The following is a 24,099-nucleotide window of genomic DNA, read 5'->3' as shown; positions in this document are numbered from 1 at the left end:
AAATCTTTAGCTTAGGAAATCAAACCAACCAAAATAGGTAAGTTCTTAGAGAGTGAATGTTACAAGATCTGTCAAATCGATATTTTTTTTTATCAAAATTAGCCAAACAATGAAAACCCAAGTCCTAGAAAAATCTGTGTAATGTGGTACCGCATATGATGCTCAACTTCCTTCTTTCTTTTCTGATTTATTTTCTATATCTTGTCTCACTTTATTATTTTCTTTAATTCTATCAATATAGTTTTATTAATTCAGTAGTTATGTTATTATTAATATTAATTTTTTGATTCTTTTGAATTTCACACTACCTAAGCCAACTCGGCTGCAGATCTACAAAGATTAGGTCTTTGAGGCTGATTTCTCTACAAATCTTAATTTTGTGGAGCTCACCTATTTCAACTCTTTAAATATTGATTTTAGACACGATATCAGACAAGTCAAATTTTGATTAGTTTGGTTAGTTTAAAATTGTATATAAATACATATCTATTTTATACCTTGTGCAGCATGCAATTATATTACATAACAAATCAAGCATATAAACACATATGGCTCTTATACTTTGTGCAATCTGCAACTACATTATATAAAAAGGTAAAAATACATAGTATTCAACTTTTGCACTTTATTACATCACCCATCCATATATAAAAGTATTGCCTAATATATTCCCTTATTAACAAACAGTATACTTGATCCATAAAAACAAAAAAACTATTTAGTAGTATATTATGTATTTAAACTTTAAAATCTACTTTTAAATGAATTAAAAGGGAAAAAAATTGAAATTTAAGTTTTTATTAAGATCTTGTGAGGAGGGATCATATACATCCAAGAGAACACGCTATCCATTTGTATGTTATACCATTGGTTACCTCATAAAATAGACTCATTTTTCTTCTTTCTATTTTTATTTACTTTGGCAGCTGCCTTTTACCTATTCATTTATATTTATTTATGTCTAATTTCATCAATTTCTCTTATTATTATGACGTAAAAACTATCTCCATGTTTTTTGGGTGTGCTTTGTATAGAGCCGAGGCTCTAAACAATCAAAATAAAGCACACTTTCAAATGGTATCGAGAAATGTGGTTGCAATACTATAAATCTTTGTGATAGCCTTAAAATATATTTTCTTCTTTAATTATAAAATTTAATGCTTAAAGAATAGTGTAGATCTAGTAGAACTATAAAAATTTAAAATTTTTGAAAATTGACGGTCCAAAATGTGTTACAAGGTGCACTATTTCTAAAATTTGAAATCCATTTTTTTTCTCATGTCTTGATGTCGCGATGATAAATTTGAGGATATTTGGACATCAAAACAATCTCTTCTAATGAAAATTTTGAGGTCGCTCTAATTTGATTCTTTAGAGCCTTGAGTCTATATAAACTTTTTCCTTTTTTATATGGACGTTTGTGTTCCTCCAATTAATAAAGCCAAAAGATTTCTTCCTCCTATTGGAAGATACTATCCATTTCCGTCCTTGAAGCAAAATATATGCTATAGATTGTTTTTGGATCTCAAATTTTGGGATGTAATATTTATAACCCATAAAATAATCTTGAAAAAAAAATCGAAATAAACTCTCTATATATTAGAAAAACCTATGCTTCAAAATTGAATAGAGACCATCTAATTTCTAAAGAAAGAAAAAAGTTTATAGAAGTGCAAGGCTCTAAACAATAAAGTTACAACGCGCTTCAAAAATTTCACTAGAAGAGATTATTTTGATGCCCAAAATTGATCATCAACATTCAAGAACATGAGAAAAGAATGGATTTTAAGTTTTGGAAGTAGCACCTATTATAATGCATTTTTGGACCGTCAGTTTTCATAATTTTCAAGTTTTTATGGATATGCTCGATCTACCTTATTTTTTAAGCTTTAAATTGTATAAGAGAATGATTAAAGATGAAAATATATTATAATGCTGTTATAAAGATTTCTACTATTAAAATTATATTTTTTGACACTATTTGAAGGTGCTCTTTATTTTCATTGTTTAGAGCATCGGCTCTATACAAACTGTACCTATTTCTTAAAGACTAGAACTGACTGTTATAAAGCTTAAAATTAAAATAACTATCAAGCAACTTATGCAAAATTTTATACCAAAACAGTTCTCCCAAGTAGGTGCTTTGAGCGAGGAAGAAATAAAGAGTATTCTCAATATTGCCCAATATTAGAAAAAGAATTAGGTCACCCGAAGCTCTCGAACGACCCATGCGTGGTGCCCTAACTCCTGCTTTATATAGAGTGGATTTACGCCCTCTCCTTTATTTCACTGTTCAGACGCTTCTGTCATCTCCATCAATGGCTTCCACCATTGATTTTAGATGCTTAGACGAAGGCCTAGGAGGCCAAGGCAACAAACCCAAAAACCCTAACCCTGACCCTGAGCAATTCCAACCCAAAAGCAAAAGAAAGAGAGTAGCCAGTGAGGGCTACAATGAAGAAGACGCCATGGAAATGGACCAGCCTTCTTCTAAGAGAGCAGCAATCCCTTCTCTTGAGAACCCCGAAAAGCCCATTTACGGGAGGCCCACCTTCGACGGAACGATTGCGGGTAAAGTTTCAGGTCGAAAATGGAAGGCACCAAAGCAAACTAGGGCATCATCGATTAGGGTTAGCAGAAAGGGTTCGACTTTTGAGCAGAGAGCTAGGGCGAAGGAGATAAAGAAGGCTTATACTGAGAGAATGACTGAGTTGAAGGAGGAAATTAGGTCGAACAAGGTGGAGAAGAGGAAGAAGAGAGAGGAGAGAGAGAAGAGGAAGCAAGAAAATATTTTGAAGAGTGGGACAAAGTTTCAGAAGATTACAAACCCTAAGACTCTGAAGAAGATTGCGAAGTCGAAGCAGAGGAAGCATCTTAAGGTTGTACCTGATGAGCTCCTCAAGAAATGATACGTGAGCTAATTGGCCTTTTCCTTTTCTACATTGGCATATTTCCAGAGAGTGAGATCAAGTTCATACATGCTGCTTTCGACAAAATTTTGAGGTGTTTTAAGAATTTGGTTCAGATGTAAGAGTGTAGGTGCTGAGTTTTAATTGTTTTTTTTTTCCCCTCTTATTTTCCGCTTCTGTGATTTTGTTAAAATATCAAATATTATAAAAGTTTTGCTTGGAGGTGATTGAGGGATTTAGTATTAAATTCTGCCATTTATTTTTTTTATATTTCGATGGTATCCTGCATTGTTGCATTATATTAGAATTTGGGTTCCTTTTGCAAATTATCTAGTCATTTTATGCATGGGTGGAGTGTGTATTATGGAGGAGTACCTTACTTGGTGGACTTATTATATTTGTTAAATTGTTCAATGGTAAGAGCAAGATATGTAGACTGGTTCATTTACAAAAAATAGAGAAAACAAAATTTGCTATGCAATCTGGGTATAGAGGTTAATTCTACGTCTTGTCTTGATAAGGTTGTCATCATAATTGTTCCTGCTTATGATAATTGTTCTTGTTTGTGAAGGTTGCAATCATTTTTTTTTTGGTAAAAGTAAAAAGGAAAAAAAAGAAAAAAAGAAAAAAAGAAAAAAAGAAAAAAAAGAAAAAAAGAAAAAAAGAAAAAAAGAAAAAAAGAAAAAAAGCAAAAAAGAAAAAAAGAAAAAAAGAAAAAACGAAAAAACGAAAAAACGAAAAAAATAGATTGGAGAATATTTTTATGTAAACATGTTACAGACTGTGAGATTGCATTCTATATACGAAAGTTACATCAATTGAATGATCTGGTTACAATTGAATCAAAGATGCATTGGAACTATGATAATTGTTGAATATTTACTTGTAATTGTATCATTTTATAGAATGAATAAACTACACCGACCACTATAGAGGAATTTTGCAACGATAATTCAGTGGGTGATTCATGCTTGACCTACAAGTTTTTTTTAACTCTGAATCAATTCGTTGATTCCTATTTAAAACCTATGAATTTATGTGCGAAAAGTCCAATTTTTAAGCCGTAAATTGATTTTGCACATTAACTTCGTAGATATTTTTTGTGGATCTCTAAAATAATATTGCACTTATTGTCAATCTAAGTAAGAATTGATACAAATCATTAAGCTCAGTTGTAGAGGAAACAGGGGAGCTGCTTAGTAATAGCTAATGCCTTGAGAGTTGCAGAGATGATCTAGCTGAAAGCAGCTCATATTGTATTGGCAACCTCCCAATGTGAGTTCTTTCACGTGCCTTAACTGCCTATTTTATATGAATTTTATGAATCTGTGTAAAGGTGCTATTGAACAGCATGGTTCATGGAGCAATATGATGTTTTTTCTTGATCATAGCATTATGCTGTTAGTACATGAGCTAATTCATTGAGTCATATACAATTGAGCTCCTAGCAAAATACTTGCAACAAAGTTATTCTTATATTCAACATGAGCTCATTTATGTCATTCCTGTTATGAATAATGTGGTACCAGTAAAATGAAAACTTGAACAAATGTAATTCTTAGCTGATCTAGGACAATATAAACCATCAAACTGGCATGATTTCTCTGGGTCCAGAATCTGCACATTCTATTTCTAGATAAATGTTTCATGAAAAACTGGGGCCTGATGAAAATTAGGATTTCTTAATTCTATCTCTAACTAGTTTTCTTTGTTAATAATCGATCTATCTTACAAATGCATCTTTCAATTTGTTGGAATTGATACTGGTGGAGCTTAGATCATTTGCCTAATTCACATAATGCGAGCGAAATGAGTTTTCCTGATTGAAATATGAGCTAAATGAGTTTGTTATGGCACTTTTGGTCGATTTTGGGCGATCAAGCTGGTTAGGTAACTGTAAAAGGACTATTCAATAGGAATCTAAGGAGTCTGGGTAGATTTCAATCCTTTGACCATTGATTTTGAGATGATATTACGTCTGATTTGCCCATGTGAACAGCCAAAGTCTACCACGGATAAGAGGATTGAGTTTACTACCAAGAGAGCTATGTATTTGAAGATTTTTGGGATGTAAATTTCTCTGCTAATATATGCTGTTTGTTGGCTGAGTCAATGCCTGTATCCATCGAATTACCTTACAACTCTTAGGCTGTATCCTTGTTTATTGGGTGAAGATTACCAATGTTTTGTTGTTTTAAGACTAATTTCCATAGTGGATGGCTTTCTCATTCATGTTTTAAGGGGATTTTAGAGTCTTAGACTTTGTGGTGCTTTGGATGCCTTTAGGCAGACATTAAAAATTCCACTATGAGTGGTGTAACCGATGTTTGAAAAATAGTCGATCTAACTCAGAATCGCCCCATGCAGTTCAGGATTGGTTGTTGGGCAATTCTAGTTTGATGAACCCCAGAATCGCTCTAATTCCCCCAGCTTTTGACTTATTTCTTTCTTATTTCTCCGTAATGTATAACCCAACCTGACTTGGGAATCACCCTTGTCAGATAGGGCGAATCGGAATCAGACATCTAGTGGTTTAGGCCCATTTCTGATTTTCAAAACATTGGTATGGATTCATGGGTACTTTTTTTTTTTTGGCCAAAATGTTCGCTTCCCCTGTGGGAGCATGCAATCCATTTGCTACCTTAGGTAAATCTTAAGCTAGAAATACTTTTAGGATCCCAAGTTTTCGGGATAGGACAAATTGAGCTAGCAATCAACTTAAAAAAAACAAAAAAGATTTTTCAAATTGCTGTGTTCTATGTGCTTGAAAAAAATAACGTCCCGATAATGAACAAGAAATGTCCATTTTTTGGAGAACAAGATCTAGGTATTTGAAATCTATTTTCGTGCAGGGGCCTGCCATGCTCTCTCTCCCTCTCTATCTCTCTTTTCTGGTTCTTATCTCTCTTGCAAATGGTAGGTCATGTTTACCAATAAATGACGAATGCAATATGTGCCTGGCTTCCATACTTACTCTAATTTCTGCTAAATTTGGACAGCTGCTTTTATTTTAGGTGCCTGATCAGATACATTTCTTTTAAGGCACATCTTTTAGGTGTTCCTCAAAATGACATTTTGATTCAAATATCATGCTGACAAGTTAGCTAATTTATTTGGGAAGTATCATCCCTATGTTGAAGGAGTCCCTTGAATCACAGCCCTACTCGAGATGGTGGGGGGATCCAAACCAGTTCATGCATCCATGATTTCTATCCGACAGATTATAGTTTGATATGTTTTATATTTTTAAAGTTATTATTATGAAAGTGTATTAAGTCAATGCAATGACTTTTTTGAACAGCTCACGTAACCCTACTCATCAATGGCAAGACGGATGGGTAACCATATTTTTAATGTCTTATGGTAACCAATATTTTGAGTGTCCATGAGAAAGTGTAGAACATATACATTGTAGATCAGAAAGATTTGGGCTTGGACCAGACCGATTGAGGTATTAAAATTGCACGCATGTTCCTAAATCACTCACACCTTGAGGAAGCATCCAACACGGTAAATTGAGGAAACCACACATTTCTTCGAAGGATGTCTTAGTAAAGCTCTACTTTGGATTCCAAAATGGCGGGACACCAATTTTCTTTATAGGCAACGTAGTATGTATACTTACGATATACTAGTATAAAGTGCAGATAAATGGTGTCCCCTGTTTGGGTCACCATATAGGAAATACGATTTTCTCTAAAGAGAAAGGCATGGCCTCTTCCGCATCGACAAGGCTTCCCCTTAGAAAAAAGATAGCTTTTTATGGAGAGAAACACGTGGTTTCTTGTAGAGAAGCGGTTTCGATGGAGATTTTGGGTGATTTTCCTTTTTAGTGAGAGAAAGTTTCGATTGCTTTCAAGGGTCTCTTCCTGGACAGCGGTTTAGTTGTAGAATAGAGATGGATCTCTTCCTAGACAGTGGTTTAACTGCGGAATAGAGATGAGATATCGGCGAGTCGAGTAGATCGAGAGATTGGGCCTAAAAAGATTTACTTGACTAGATTTTGTCAGGGCTAGAGAGGTAATTCTATGTCCCAAAATCTGTAATATAACTGTCATTAGTATTGTGGATTTCAGTTTATCGTGGCCGTGGATGTAGCCCTCTTGGGGTAAACCACGTAAATATTTGTGTTCTTGTGGTGCGTGTGTTTTATCAATATTTGGGATTATTGTTTTCACATTTAAAAGGGTTCTTAAATCCTAACAAAGAAATCGGTGTTTTGTCTAAAGAAACAAAAGAATCGTATGCTTTAGCAGAAACACTCTTTGTACACCTTTGTGAAGCATGAATAAGACTGATGCCCTACAAGATGGCGTGCATGGGACGACCCTGCCAGCATTTGCAACACGGTTAGAGCCCTTACTGCTGTTGGCTCATCTCATATCTATACAAGCCTTAGCAGATGAATAAAAATAAATAATAAAAAGTGTAGTGAAAATAGGAAATGTATACAACAAACTACTTACTTTTTGATATAAGGAGGTTATAATTATTATTGGGCATTTAATATGAAATTGGTGGTTGGAGATGTGTCATTGAGTGTACACAAAGTCTTATCGAATGTTGTGATACAATTTACTGACTCTGCACAGAGTCTTATCGAATGTTGTGATACAATTTGTATGACTAAGAAGAATAACAGTGACCTTGTAGCAAAAGTGAACGGTCAAGTATACAACTCCATTGTAATAAATGCGATTTGGAAAAGAAGTGTGGTAGTTTGTTAGTCAAAGAGAAAAAGCTTAACAATATTTTTATGAAATCCAATTTCCAAGGATTTAGCACAAATGAGTCATGTTTTTTCAGGATTGTATACTATAAGACCATTCATATTTTTATTATAAAAAGGTCATAATTATACTTAGCCGTTATATAATGATAGAAATCTTACATGCACATGTGAATGTGTGTGCGTGAATGAGTGAATGTGTGTGAGTGAGAGAGAGAATATACTTAGCCATAATACATTGTTGGAAAGCTTATACATAAATGAAAGAGAGAGAGAGAGAGAGATTTGCACACAAAGAAAACTAAATAAAAGATCAAATCCTCAATTTCCAAACAAGAATGGGATTCCAACCATGCCATGAACCAAAGTAGCCAATACCAACTTCCCCATGAAACCATATGCTCCTCTTCTCAGTCTCTGATTCACTTCATCTTGAGCATTAAAATGCGCTTGAGGTCCCAAGTGAGCACTACCAACATGTGGATTGTGATTTGTATAGATGGGTGGTGGTGGATTTGAGACCCGGCCTCGCTCCTGAGTGAAATGAGGTGGAGGAGGAAACACTTGACTCTCATCCTCAACTGGCGTAAGAACGCAAGTGAGGTGAAGATTTGCGCCACAAGGCAAACATTGATAGCACCACAATGAACAAACTCCGCCGCAAACGAAACAAAAACTTGAATTTTGCGCGTAGCCATTAACGACTGGCTTAGGAAGAAGTTTTAGGACATGAGGATGGCCGTTGTGTTGCACGTTGCAGGGGAGTTTCGAACATATAGGGTGAGAGTCGAAATCACACAGTGCACATCTATAGAACAATCCTAGCACCTGGTCACCGCATACATCGCATTGTCTGTGGTTTTGTCGAATGCCTGCGGCCTTACGCATCACCAATTCCATACTGTGGTTAGGATGAATGTAACTTGGAGGCAGTGTTCTTGGACAAGTTGTGCAGTGTGGGTGTAGATCGAAGTCGCAAGAGCCACACCGGTATCTGGTGCCGAAGCCTAGTGTCTTGCATCCATTACACAAGAACTCAGAGGCCATGTAAACCTCATGTACATAATGGGAGGGATGGCTCAAGTGCAGTATACTCTTCTTCAGTGGAGCCATTTTTTACAGTAGGAAACCCTAATGGACTCTGAAGCTCTAATGGAGACAGAACCACTAAAAGCCTTGTTGAACCTATTGCTTTTAGGCGATTATTACATGGCCCTAATTGTATTAGCTCTATAAATAGACAAAACTGCCGGCTATGGTTACGAATATCACTATCTTTACTTTTATTAAATTTTGGCTAATACTTGTCTTAATTGCTTGCTGCAGTAATAGATATCTCTGAGTCATTTTTTGTTGTAAAAAGTTTATATAAGGGTGAGGCCCTAAGCAATCAAATTAAGGTGCACGTCAAAAATTCACTAGAACAGGTTGTTTCGATGCCCAAAAATCCTAAAATCGATCATCTCAACCTCTAGATGTATGGATATGAGAAAAAATAGATTCCAAGACTTGAAAATAGGGCACCATGTAATGAATTTTCTAAACCGTCAATTTTCAAGTATTCATGATCTGCTTGATCTTCCCAATTTTTGAAGGCTCTAAATTTTATAATTAGATTTGAAAATAAAATTTCAAGCTATTACAAAGATTTTTTAAGCTAAAACAACGTCTTTTGATACTATTTGAAGGTGCACCTTACTTTGATTGTTTAGGGCCTCAGCCTTACAGAAACCACACCCTTATTTATTGTTATGGACCCTGTACTGCAAAACAGGAAGTTTGTCATAGGAGATTCTTATTAATGTGCTTTGTTTGCTCGTGTCTTGGTTTTTTTCATCATTCCAAAGTAATAATAAACAAACACTGTGGATGGTTATTTTTAACAATTTCATATGTTTGAATTAGAGAGTATGTAAGCTTAGGGTACACTAATCATGGTTGGGTTCACACCGAAGCTGGCCCCAGTGGCATCCTTTGCAAGTGACATCTACGGATCTACCGAGAGTAACATATAAACAGTTCTCATTCAATCAAGGGCGATATGTAATCTAGAGAGAGAGAGAGAGCACAATCCTTTTAACCATTTTTTGTCAACCAATGGCAATACGAGAGAGAGATCCTTTTTTTAAAAAATTTTAATTTTTGGTCCTACCGTTTTAAGATTTTTTTTTTCAATACCCAATTTTCCTTAGTACAAAAATCTAAGTTTCAACCAATTTGGATGGTTTAAATGTTGTACACATAAACAGAAAATAGAAGAAATCACATAATAAGTATCAGCATGCACACCAAAGTCTAAGAGCTTCAATAAACAGGATAAACAAACATAGTACAAAGAAATATCTTACAGAGGCACAAAGATCTTCCGGGCATAAGATATAAGAAGATCTAAGAACAAAAGACACACCATGAGAGAGAAGTATACAAGGATCAAAGCAGAAGCATAAGGAAGCATAAGAAAGCACGTCAGAACTAGACAGGCTGAGAGGCTCTAGAAGCCCTCTGCCTCGTTTATGACCTCACAAGGCTATATATAGACAACGGATTTCAAATCCGGACTTAAAGCACAACCTAAAAAGGGACAGCTGGCCGAGACAGGTAGCCTGTGTACAGTGAACAAGGGATAGGTGGCCTTTGTACAGTAAAAAGCTGTGCTACAGTGACGTGCTACAGTGACAGGTGGCCGATAAAGTTGTCGGTGCTACAGTAAAAGTTGTCGGTGCTACAGTGCTGCTGACAAAAATAGTGCTGCTACAGTGTCTGTCGACAAAATAGTGCTAGCATGCTTGGAACAATGATGACACGCTCTGAATAGTATCGTGCGGCTTCAATCATCATGCGGCTTCAATTGGCATGCAGCATCAGCATCATTCTGAATGTGAATTGTCAGGATAAAGGTAACAGGGATATCCATTTGAGTCATAACTGGGTGATGAAGGATTAGATGGGCTTTGAGATGGTCTGATATAAGTATCATCACTTGAGCTATCATCTGGAGGTTCTGCAGGTGGAGGGTAATCTGCAAGCCAAATGTACAATTGATGTAATAAAGAAGCTCCTCTAGGTTGTTCATCGTTCCAAACTGTATGACCTGTATAAACATGCACAGGGATCCAGGCTGCTGGATATGATTAATACAACACATGATAAACTTTAATTCATCCCATAAAGCTGTATGATTCGACCAAAAATTCAGAAGATTGGAATCATACCATCCAATGGTTTGTATGAAAGGATGTTGGGTAATATATGTGGAATCGGAATAGATCTGAGGGGTCAGGTCTTGATGAAAACTGATAATGATATAAGACTTGTGAGGGTATTCAAAGGATGAGATCCATTGAGAATAATGGAAGTGTTTAATGAGGAATTTATAAAACTTCAAGGCTCTGGGATTTGGGTGGAGATAATTGTTCCATTGTAAGAAATGACAATGTCTAAGGTAAGAGATGAGTTTTCGTACATGGAAGTTGAAACAAATATGGTGATTTTGGGTAAGATACCAAAGAAAGCAAATGACTTCTTTTGACATGTTATAGTAGTGTCTGGTGTGAAAAGGAGATAGAAATGAGTAGTTTGGATGGCATCGAATTCCTTGCATGCAATCTCCATGATTTCTGACTACTATTTCATGCATCTTTTGTTGCATTATGTCATTCCTGAAGTCCATAGTTTTTCTGAGAATATCTTCATAAATTTCATTAGGGAGTTCATGTTCATTATCATCAATGGTGATGAAGGCACTCAAAAAAGGAACTATTGGGAAAAGCTGGTCATCTGACAACTTCTTTCTTGAATACATGTCTGCTAAAACATTATTTTTCCCAGCAATGTGTTTATATTCGAAATTCCATTGGAAAAACCAGTTTGACCATCTGAGAAGTTGCGGGTTCGGAAGTATTTTGCTCTTGAACTTCAACATGTTAAGAAAAGCAGACAAATCCATTTCCATGAGAAATTTATGTCCTATCAGATGAAATTGGAATTTTTCTATTCCTCTTTCACTGCTAGGATTTCTTTGAAAGTAAAATGGTAATGGAGTTCAGAATATTTAAATTTTCCACTTTTATATCCACAAATCATTCTCTTATTTCCAATTTCTTCAAGTAGGATACAAGCCCGGTATTCATCTGAAGCATCAGTTTATAAAACACGTTTTTCTGTGGAAAGAATTTTCAAAGATGGCAAATTTTGAGATAATATTTGAGCTTCAGAATACACTCAGTTTGTATCATAGTCCATGGTGGTGCTTTCTTTTTTAACAGCAAAGAAAGAGGATTAGTGAACAGAGAAAACTTGGGTATAAAAGGAGACATGTAATTTACAATACCGAGGAACTGTTGGATCTGCTTAACAGAGATCAATGAATCAGGAAATTCAAGCAAGTGCTTAGCAATATGAGGCTGTAAGCTGTACATACCATTATGAAGATGCATACCAAGAAAGTCTACTTCAGATGTAGCAAAAACACACTTTTTTCCAGAGAGCATGATACCATATTTACAGCAGAGAGAGTGAAATTTGTCTAAAAGGAGGATATGACTACCTAAATCAGGAGAGAACAGTAAGATGTCATCTATGTATATCAAAGCTTGAGTTGAGATTGGTTCGAAAATGGTGGTCAAGACCTTTTGAAAATAGGTAGGTGCATTTTTCAATCCAAAGGGCATGACAGTCCATTGAAAATGGTAATTTACGTGACAAAAGTTGTTTTAGGTCTATCTGCAGGGTAAATACCAAATTGCCAAAATTCTGATTTTAAATCAAATTTAGAAAATATATGAGCATTGGAAATCAGAGAAAAAGGCTATCTGGTTGAGTAAAGGAAATTTATCATCAGCAAAAGAGTGATTTAGAGGTTGATAATTAATGACCAATCTAAGTTTTCCACGGACTTGTTCAGCTCGTTTATTGACATAAAAAGCTTCACATGCCCAGGGAGAACTGTTTGGTTCAATTAATTCTTCATTTAAAAGTTTAGGAATTTCTTGCTTAGCCTATTCTAGCAAATTAGGATTCAATCCTTTGTGGGAGGCTTTCGTAGGGTTAATATTCTCATTTTTCTTGAATGGGAGTTTAACATAGAAATTTTAGTTTCTCCAAAGGGGGTTTTTGCATTTTTTTCAGAAATTCATAATGGCAAGTGTGGCACAACAATCATAAATTATTTTTTCTTGGACAAACTCTAAGGTCTGGGGTTGGTCAAGACTAGCAAACCAGGGTAAGGTCATGTTTCTAAAATGAAGTCCTTTAGAAGTCCATTGAAGCTTTACTTGATGTAAAACATCAAATCCTAATAAGAGGTCTTTATTTGGGAGGTAGGATCCTAAGAGTTTATGTTGAATAACAACTTTAGGAAAGAGTTTGATAAGAATGGGCTTGCTAATCATGTGTATAGAAAACTTTTCTCCATTAGCAGCCCTAAAGGTTTGGTTGCAATTTTCTCAAAATTGCTTTGGCAATAGATTCGGTTTCAAAATGCTAACAGATGCACCAGTATAAAAAAAGGCTTCGACTGTCAAGGGTTTGGAATCGTGTTCATGAAGGAGTTGGACAAAGGCTATTGGAGTAGGTTGCGCTGGTAAGGTATGTATATCTGGAATTTCATCTTAGGGAGACAAGATCTAAAGGACCAAAGTATTGCTGATTTCATTCAACTCAAAATCATCTGTATATGAGATGGATATCAATGTATCATCATTTTGTTCATCATCCGGCGAAAATTGAGATTCCAAATCATCATCAACAGTTTCTTCCAAAATTTGAGATAAAAGATTTATAATATTTTTCTTCTTTTTATGGTTTGGACAATCTTTTGCAAAGTGCTCATTTTTCCACAAACATAGCAACGATCTCCTTTTTTTCGATTTCTTCAAAATCTTGATCTGCGAAGGTATTTAAACCGTTTAAATTTCTTCTTTTTCCTTTTTTGGTCAACCTTCTTCTTTTTGCCAAAAGGGGGACAATCACAAAGTTTTTCAGTATCATATTTAATCTCGATATGGGGTTTATCACAAGATTTTTCAAGAAGCTGCTTATTTTTCTCCATTTGTTTTACAAATTCGACCTAGTTACATTGTCGTTCTAAAGCATGAAGGACAAACTGATATATTTCACCAAAACTAACATTTTGAACTCCATGGTCTTCGTAGCTTCTCTACCAAGAGTAGGGGGAATAGATTCTAAATAAAACTGTTTCAGTTTTACATCATCAACTCCACCTATTTTGTAGTAACGTTTATTTATCTCAAAAAAGTGTTTTTCAAGATCTTGACGCTTAAAAGAACAACACTTAAGCTGGAAGAATTCTTCACGAGCCATAATCTGTTCATGTTTAATCGGGCCTGTGAATTCTGCTACCAGATAATTCAGGAATTCAACAATGGATTGACAACCACGTAATTGTGTTTGGCGATATTCTCCAAGACTAATTTACCAATCAAATAATCGTCCTCAAAGTCTAACCAATACTTTTGCAATTGTACTTGACAAAGTATTTGCAGGATTAAGCATTTTTGTGTGCATCCATCCTTGTAATTCTCGAAATCTATCATTCCATTTAAGAGGATATCATCAATGGTAAATCCTTTAGATGAATCTCCATATGTAGGATGGAGTTGGTGTTCAGGAGGTCTAGGCTCTTCTTCTACAAAAGGGTCTGGGTCTGGATCAGGAGGTTGATCTGGTGGGTTCATCATGATTAATGGATCTGGAGTAAAAGAAGAGGAAGAGACTAGGGTGTGGTGGATTCAGAGGATTCTGACAAAGAGTCAGAAGATTGGGTTTCTGTCTGGAGATTTAGCTCAGGTTGTTTAATAAGGTTTTTCAGAAATGTACTCATGTCGTGCAAAGGTTCTGGGGAAATAATATTCTGTGGAGGAACAAAAGAAGCGATGACATCATACTCTGTATCAGATGATTGAAACATCTGAGTTTCATTTTTAGGAAGTATAGGTGGTTATGGTTGAGAAACAGGAGGAGTTTGAGAGACTCCAAGGGGTTGAGGTTCAGGTATTTGAGAAGTGCTTGGGATAGATGGAGTTGGTTTTTTCCTTAGTTGAGGAAAGAACATTTCTTCTGGGAAACGTCTTTCATCATCAAAAGAACTTAAGGGTTGAGCGCCAAAAGGTCTAGGACATGTCAGTCTTGTAGAAGGATAAAGTATTCGTGTTGAAGGAAAAGGATCAGGGTATCTTAAGGTTAGGTAACTTGGGATATAAGGGTTACCTGTTAAAAGTTGAAATTGGGACTGGTAAGAGGAAGAGTGGTATGCAGGTTAGGAATAATGAGATTTCTCAAGATCCTGCAACTGTTCTTCAAGAATGCTTTTTCCTTGCCTTTCTGTGTCAGCAAAATTGATTGCATAAGACTATCTTTAATATAATGAAGAATCTACATTAACTCCTCATGCAATGATTGTATAAAGCCAAGTTATGCTATTGAGATTAATTCCTATTTATACTGTTGACTGGGTTAATCTATAATTCGTTCTTAGATTAGTATACTCTGCGTTGCATAGCTGGACTACGATCTCTCGCATCAGAAAACAAAGAACGAGTTACAGATTAATTTAAGTGATGATGCATTCCATTGTCAATACTTTCTATTTTGAAGTTTCATAACAGGAACTCTAAAGTGGGCGAAGAGGCCTTGAAGGGAGTTCATACTTTGAATTTCAAAAAAAGAAAGTTGGACTTAACCTACCTTGTTTATAACATACAGGCAACCTTGCAAAAACTTTTGAAAAATGGCTGAAGATAGTGTCTCAGATACTTCTATTGATGTGGCTTCATCCTCTAGCCCAGATTTAGGACCCATGTTTTCAAAACAAGAACACTTTTTTGAAATAACCTATACCCCAAAAAAGTTTTCAGAAACATAGTCTCAATTGATCAATCTTTACCATGTTTATGATAAGTCGAGCTTAAACTGGACTAAGCGAATTAAGAAACTTTGTGGGAAAAATAACCCAGCTACAATTAAAGAATATGTGCAGGCTTCTTCTTTTGACTAACATCATATCCCAGCAACCCAAGCTGAACAGTATGTGACCATAAACCTTCCCAGAAGCCTTTTTCGTCAATGACTTAAAGAAGGATATACCCATATCCATTTTGGTGCCATTAAGTTGGCCTTAACCTTTCATGGTAGGAAAGGAATAGAAGCAGTAACCAGAATTGCATTGCTAGATACTTGGTTTCTAGAATATCAGCATGCTTGCATCGGTACAGTTCAAACTACTCTAAATGCTGGCACTATTTTTGTTACATTCTTTTTTAATTTCAACATTCTTATCAAAGACCCTCACCTAAACTCTGCTTTCAAAGATCAGTTACAAATTACTGGAACCAAACAATTCGAGACTGCAACTGTTGCTACTCTTCATTATCAGATGGTTTACAGATTGCAGAAACATGCTTTTGATATTGTTACCCCTTTACCGCCCTGATGAAATTTATGAAGATATTCTCAGAAAAACTATGGACTCCAGGAATGACATAATGCAACAAAAGATGCATGAAATAGTAGTCAGAAATCATGGAGATTGAATGCAAGGAATTCGATGCCATCCAAACTACCCATTTCTATCTCTTTTCCAAACCAGACACTACTATAACATGTCAAAAGAAGTCATTTGCTTTCTTTGGTATCTTACCCAAAATCACCATATTTGTTTCAACTTCCTTGTACGAAAACTCATCTCTTACCTTAGACATTGTCATTTCTTACAATGGAACAATTATCTCCACCCTAATCCTAGAGCCTTGAATTTTTATAAATTCATCATTAAACACTTTCATTATTCCCAATGGATCTCATCCTTTGAATACCCTCACAAGCCTTATATCATTATCAGTTTTCATCAAGACCTGACCCCTCAGATCTATTCCGATTCCACATATATTACCCAACATCCTTCCATACAAACCATTGGATGGTATGATTCCCCAATCTTCTGAAGTTTTGGCCTAATCATACAGCTTTATAGGATGAATTAAAGTTTATCATGTGTTGTATTAATCAGATCCAACAGCTTGGATCCCTGGGGATGTCTATACAAGTCATACAGTTTGGAACGATGAACAACCTAGAGGAGCTTCTTTATTACATCAATTGTACATCTGGCTTGCAGATCACCCTCCTCCTGCAGAACCTCCAGATGATAGCTCAAGTGATGATACTTATATCGAACCATCTCAAAGCCCATCTAATCCTTCATCACCCAGTTATGACTCAGATGGATATCCTTGTTACCTTTATCCCGACAATTCAGACTCAGAATGATGCTGACGCCGCATGCCAGTTGAAGCCGCATGATGATTGAAGTCGCACGATACTGTTCAGTGCGTGCCATCACTGTTCCAAGCATGCTAGCACTATTTTGTCGGCAGCACTGTAGCACCGACAACTTTATCGGCCACCTGTCACTGTAGCATAACTTTTTACTGTACAAAGCCCACCTGTCCTGGCCACCTGTCCCGGCCAGCTGTCCCTTTTTAGGTTGTGTTTCAAGTCTGGATTTGAAATCCGCTGTCTATATATAGCCCTGCGAGGCCATAAACGAGGCAGAGCGCTTCTAGAGCCTCTCAGCCTGTCTAGTTCTAGCGTGCTTTCTTATGCTTCCTTATGCTTCTACTTTGATCCTTGTATACTTCTCTCGCATGCTGTGTCTTCTGTTCTTATATCTTATTATATCTTATGCCTGGAAGATCTTTGTGCCTTTGTAAGATCTTTCTTTGAACAATGTATGTTTATCATGTTTCTTGAAGCTCTTAGACTTTGGTGTGCATGCTCAATACTTATTCTGTGATTTCTTCTATTTTTCTGTTTATGGTTTAATAATTCCCAACCTGTTTGCCATTGTATCCCTAAACAGATCTCAAGGGCAAGGTTGCTTGAATTAATACCATCCTCATGGGTTACAAATTATGAGAATTTACAAACCCAGAGTCCGGCTATGGTACAATCTGAGTCACGAATGACCAAAATGCAAGATAGAACTGTTCAGATAGACACCCTTTCTTCTATGGCATCTATCAAAGTTGTGAACTAGGATTTTGCTAGACTATTTTGATAGGTCAAACTTCAAAACGTACCGACAACAATTAAGTCTTCTATAATATAGGGAAAATATCTCTTTATCCCCTATTTTTTAATTTCCATATCTTATGAGATCCAAGAATTGAAAATATTACTTATAAGCAAAAGGTTTACATCTTTTTTATCTTACAACCCCCCTGGACTCCTTTGGCCATAAATTTTTGACCAAACAAACACTAAAATGGCACCCTATTCAAACTCTGTCTCTCTACCTTTAAAACTCCATCTCTCTCTCTCCGCTTCTCGGTGAGTTTACCAACCAAGGGGTTTAGCTTGAGCTCGAATACGAGCACGAGCACATCTTCTTAAGTGTGAGCGAGAGAGATGGAGTTTTAGAGAGAGAGATGGAGTTTGAGTTTTAGAGAGAGAGAGGTGGAGTTTGAGTTTTAAGGAGAGAGAGACGATGATGTGAGAGAGAGATGTACTTTGGGTTTTAGAGATAGATGGAGTTTTGAGAGAGAGAGACGAGATGTGAGAGAGATAGAGTTTTAGAGAGAGAGAGATAGAGTCATTTCATAAGTTGTTGAGGTCAATATTACATGATGAGAAGAGTTTAAGGGGTTGGAAGATAAAAAGATGGAGTCATTTTGCTTACAAGTAAAATTTTCAATTCTTGGGTTCAATGAGATATAGAAGTTAAAAATAGATAATAATAAGATATTTTCCATATAATATATATCAAAGTCATAAGTAAGGATTTACTAGATGCAATTGTTTTGATGCATCAAACTTCGAAAGCTAGTATTAAAAGCTTCTATTCTTGTTGATCAGACTCGAAGTGGCTTATGTTCTCACTAAACCAATGTGGAAGGTGCCATTGAGAGCGGACCAAGGGATAAGCTCAACAGCGTGAGGAGAAAAGTTAACTTTCTAAGAGGTGGATTGAGGATGACTACAACTGCAAATGCTACAGCTTCAATGCCTTGACTGATATGATATATGATATACATCTTGGTGATATATGATATGTATGTCTTCATAGGTGAGAGACGACCTGCGGTTTCTATGAAGAAGATCAAGAGTTTGAAGATGGAGGTTCATGCTTAAACCACTTTACATAAATATTTAACAAGATTTTGTTACGTGATAGCCTTTTTTAAGACGAAGAAAATAGAAAAACACATGTACATGTTGAAATTTTCTGGGTGAAATAGAGCAGAAAAGAAAAAATAGTTTCTCAAGCACTTTGAAGGAGTAACAAATGGATAATAATCTTGTTGTTTCCAAGCAACAAGAACGTCACTATCGCAAGACAATATTTGTTTTTTCCTAGAAAAATTCAAGGTGCATGATCAAGTTCTATATAAGTTTTCCAGGCAAATTTCTCCTCCGAATACAAAGAAACAGCACTATCTTCCCTATACAAAGGCACAAATACAACAAGATCTAGACTACTAGAGTTGCTTTGTTCTAAAATGAAAAAGTTTGCAAAAACGATTGGTGGTCTGTGTGAAAGGAAAGTATATATGGTATATATTATAATCAATAAATCTGAGAAGGGTAGGATATTGTGTCATGTATTTTATAGTAAGTCTATGTATAGTTTAGGTATCTATGATTTAGTTTCTATTAGTGTAATTTGTAATTTGTCTATAAAAGACAAGTATGTATATTCATATCAATTAATGGATACTGAATTTTTTAAGAGAAACCTGAAACTCTCTACAATCCGAAAATGAGATACAACTGTGCGCAAAAAAAATATCAACACAAAAATTCGAGTCTCATGCAAATAGTGGGAAAGTACCCTTACAACTTTGACTGGTCAATGCACTTAAATGATGGAGAGCTGGGACGCATCATTTCTAGACTTTAGCAGTCATATAACAGCTCATCAGTTATAAAATCACAACAACTGTTTATTAGGAGCTACAAAATTCTTCATGCACACATATACATGAACACACAAAAGCAACATTTGGATGTGTTGTAAGAACAATTGTTTCATGCGGCCTGGACGGCATTTGCACAATATGCGGTCCATAGGTATAAAACATCTATCTTAAAGATGGATGCAAATACATGGTCCAACTAAAAACAATTGTAACTAATGGCCCAAATGTTTCTTTAATATAATTATTATTTCTTGTTTTCAAATTTTATTTATTTATTCATATTCATTATCTTCATGTCAAAGACTATATATTCTCAAAAAATTACAATCAAAATATATTTTAAAAATATATTTATTGCCAAGCTCGCATTTGTACATGCGTGGGCTTGGCCGCATGCTGACCGCATCCTTGGTGTACTCCCATCACAAGAAAGGGCATATCCAAATTGAACTAATGCACCAAAATGACAACAACTGTTTATTAGGAGGTAAAAAATTTCTCCATGCACACAGATACGTGGACACACAAAAGCCCCACTTGGATTTGTTATAATCCTATCACAAGAAAGGGCATATCCAATTGTAAGGTCATCTAGGACAAACTTCTTGTGTTCAACCCTTCACTTCCCTCAGCCACCTTCTATCACGACAAATTCAAGAGACACATTAGTCATGTCAATCAAAGGCAGGACAATACTTCATCTGCCCAAAGGGTGGATCACTATAGTATGAGCCCTAGGGTGACAACCATTGGATGCCCCATGGCTCAATTTGAGCCATGGGCTTCTTTTCTTTCTTGTTCAGTGGTTATAAGTAGTCTTGGTAATGAACCATCGATGTCTAAAGGGGGGGAGTCTCCCCAAATCTCTCTCAAGTTTCTATAAGGTCTAGACTATATGAAAATAAAATAAAGTTTCATCTCAAATCCTCATCTAGAAAGCACTTTCGGTAGTGGAAATTTCCACGATGGATTCAAATCAATGTCCAACACCGATAATGAAATTTGAAACTCAAAAAATGGTATGGATCTTTTAGATCTATAAATACTTATTTTTAAGGTGAAAAGATGGTTTAGATAATTTGTTACAACATACATAATTTTAGAGCTTAAAATCTTAATTTTTTTCACAACTAATATGTTCAAGCAGAGAAGATCAATATAAAGGTTTTTCAATGCTTTATTGTAATTTTTGATGAATTATGAGGTGAGGCTTTCCTTGTTTTCCTAAAACAATTGGGGAATAAAATAATATAGCATGCTAATGAAAAGCGATGAAACACAATAACTCATCCAATTAATATTTGAGGCATTCACAATTTGTTATGCCTCTATTGTAGAAAAGAAATATAACAAAGGGATTGTAAACTATAGGCCATTTATTTTTTTCACAAAGAAGTCACAATTACTCGTAGCCGCTAGATGCCAAATACGACGGTTTGGAATGTGTCACAAAGTTCGCAAAATTCTTTCTAAACTTTGAGTTCAATTAATAACACACTCACAACAAATCTGACATAAATCAATAATTATGACCTCCTTATACTAAAATCAAATCAAATGGCCTCTATCTATATTTTTCCTATAAGAAAATACATAGAATAAAAAAAAAAAGAGCATTTATTTCAATTTCAAGAACTTCCATGGCAAAAGCTTCAATAAGGGATACCTCATCGCACAAAAGAAAAAAAACTGACATTTGCTTTTGATATAGGAAAAGAGAGGTTTATCATCTTTTCCTGTCAAAATGGGCTGATCAGATAGATAAGTGGAATATTGGCAACAAAAACTTACCTGCAACATGCAACTGCAAACTTATTTGATGGAAAGAGGAAACCACAACAAGCAGTTAATCACGCTGCAAAAAGAGAGAGGAATTTATTCTCACCGAATGAGGATGATGCATTGAATAATTCAACAGAAAATATACACCACTGCTGTGTTAGAGTACGGTACACGACCATGAGATTCACCAGTCTAATCCCCTTTAAATCAACGCAAAAGTTTTAACTATGGACCCAGTTTCTATGAATCCATGTAAAAATGAGGTGCTTCTTAAAAATCTATTTTTGAAATGAATTTTTTGATTTAATTTTTAAAGACACGTAATCTCTAACATGGAGATCATGAATATTAAAAAATAAATAAAATTTGAAAATTAGAAATAATAATTCTATTGAGAAAACATTTGGACTGTTAGTTTCAATTGATTTTAGATAGACCATCTATTTGCATCATCTTTAAAATAGATGCTTTATACCTCTAGACTGCATATGCATGTATAGGAATGCTGTCTAGCCCGTATGAAACAATTTTCCTTCGATTATTGGTTTAGTTACCGACTTTGCCTAGGTATCTCCAATATGAGAATAGAAATGACGCTCCTATAGAGTACCATTTAGCATACACAACAAGTGAATGCCAAATTATATGATATTAGATATAGAGAGACGGGTTCAAAAATCGAGTTACAACTAAGGTCAGCGATTTTTTTCTAAATATCGCATAGCCCTTTTGTTTTCAATATTAGCGGTCATATTTTATGATGTAAAGTAGAGTAAATCAGATAAAAGTAAATTACAATCAAGAAATCAAGGGTTTCATGTAATATATATTTGGTATCTCGAGCTCTTATTCTATTGCTTTCCCACCTTACCTTGGCATCCTCTTGATGGGTGTGGTTTGCACAAGGTTGCAACCTTAAACAATCAAGGTACGGCGCATCTCCAAACTTTCTACCGCAACAAGTAAACGTTTCACTCATTTATCAACACACAGGTAAATATCAACTACTCTAGCTCATGATTATTTCTTTTCGTTGGTTTTTTGAAAATTGAATCAAAAGAAATATACACAGGTTAGATGGCTCGTTTATTTTCATTCACCATAGTAGCCACGTTGTGTTTCTATTCCCACTACTAACACTACCTCACTAATAATTTAAAAAATTTGACGGCTAATCTAATATTTTAAAAAAATTGACGGTTAATTTAATGGGCATATCTTCCCCACTAAATTACCAACAAAAAAAAAAAAATTACATTATGCATTCATTGCCCTCCTTGAATACATTACTTATTTTCATACGACTTTGGTACACTCCAGTCAACCCATTACTATCTTACTTCTCACTTCCCTCCAATTACTTGTCATGCTTGCTATGCCCAAGGCACTAATCGGACTCCCTATTTATATCCTCATTCCAAAGCCTTAGATATTGGGGAACAAGAGTGTGGCATGTAGCTTACTCATAAGCTAAACACTTAATAGGTAATGTGGTGAGTGCTTCAATGAAAACATTTTTGAGTAATAGAAGCTTTTAGAATAAGAAGGGGCAGACAGAAGGGACAGAGAAGGGATAGGAAGCTCGTTGATTTCTACAATTCTCTCCCTCAACATTGGTTTTTCGATCGTCGATCTTCTTATCATTTTCAAATATTTAGTAAATTTTTTTATTTTAAGCTATTTTATAAATATATCGGTAACTTGATCTTTGGTCAAGATTGGTGCCAGCGTGATTTTTTCATATAGGACCCTTTTTTGTAAAAAAATTTAGTATTTCTTCAAGGAGAACTTTTTCTTGGATGTAATGATGTACTGCAATATATTTGGTCATGATAGTAGGATTCTTAGCCAATCGGATAGTTGATAAGGTATTGAAAAACAATAGTACTAGTTTCTCTACCAATTGACACAATTTCTCTAAAAAAAAAGTGTCGACGAGCTTCGCAACCGTCCCTGCCGATCTGTATTTGTGCTTATGTGGTCGATAGGGACGCTATTTATCGTCTCTTGCTACACCAAGTAAATATTGTTGATTAGAGCATGGAACATTTCTTTTACCTAAAATTTTGGGATATACCAAAGATTCCCCATATGAATGAATTTTAAAAGAAAAATTGGATTTTAAGTTCTTCAACACTAAAGATCGTTCAAAAATTGGTTGGTCCTCGTTCCATCATGAGATATTAGTAGGCACATGGAAAGTGCAAAAAAAATAAATTAAGATGTTGGTCTCTAGGTTCAAGAGATTACATCCTCAAATTTAGGGTTTCAAAAATACCCCTAGCTTCAGTTTTGCCCTAGGGAGCAAATGGACAATATGCTTTGGTGGGGGGAGCAAAAAACAACTTGTTCACTTTTTATCTCATTCTCATTCCTTCCCCTTCTTAGCCTGTGCTAATTTATTTTTGAGAACAAGTGGGATGATTGATAAGAAACAAGCATCACTACTCTTTAATAATAAATGAGGAGGAAGGATTTGTTAACCAAAAAAACTCCATGCTACTTTTAAGTCTTTATTCCATTCAAATATTGTTAAAAAAAAAAGCAAGATGGGGAAAGGTTTCTATGTTTTCCTACATCATAGCAGATCTATGCTTCCCCTACCATCCAGCCATCTAATTTTGATCAAGATAGCCACTCACCATTTGATCTTAGATCCGATGTTTCAAAGTATTTTTATTTTTATTTATTTTTATTTATTTTTATACAAATTGTATGAATATGAAATTTGGTACGTATTATC

The 24,099-nt window shown here is 35.3% G+C and overlaps 1 protein-coding gene across 1 annotated transcript; it reads left to right on the top strand.

Annotated features, from left to right (window-relative positions):
- Window positions 1-2,291: 2,291 nt before the first annotated feature.
- LOC18436296 (coiled-coil protein) lies at window positions 2,292-3,136 on the top strand. The gene has a single exon (XM_006846318.4). The coding sequence runs from the start codon at window positions 2,319-2,321 to the stop codon at window positions 2,907-2,909; it is 591 nt and encodes a 196-aa protein (XP_006846381.2). The 5' UTR covers window positions 2,292-2,318; the 3' UTR covers window positions 2,910-3,136.
- The last annotated feature ends 20,963 nt before the right edge of the window (window positions 3,137-24,099 follow it).

Source organism: Amborella trichopoda, chromosome 8 (genome assembly GCF_054954075.1).
Source record: "Amborella trichopoda isolate Santa Cruz 75 chromosome 8, AtrichopodaSantaCruz75HAP2 v2.0, whole genome shotgun sequence".
In the NCBI taxonomy this organism is placed as follows: domain Eukaryota; kingdom Viridiplantae; phylum Streptophyta; class Magnoliopsida; order Amborellales; family Amborellaceae; genus Amborella; species Amborella trichopoda.
Note: the sequence above shows the minus strand (reverse complement) of the source record. Positions and strands in the feature narration are given on the sequence as shown.

Excerpts from the sequence above, each read along its gene's own strand:
- LOC18436296 (XM_006846318.4), top strand. The coding sequence starts at position 2,319 with ATGGCTTCCACCATTGATTTTAGATGCTTAGACGAAGGCCTAGGAGGC.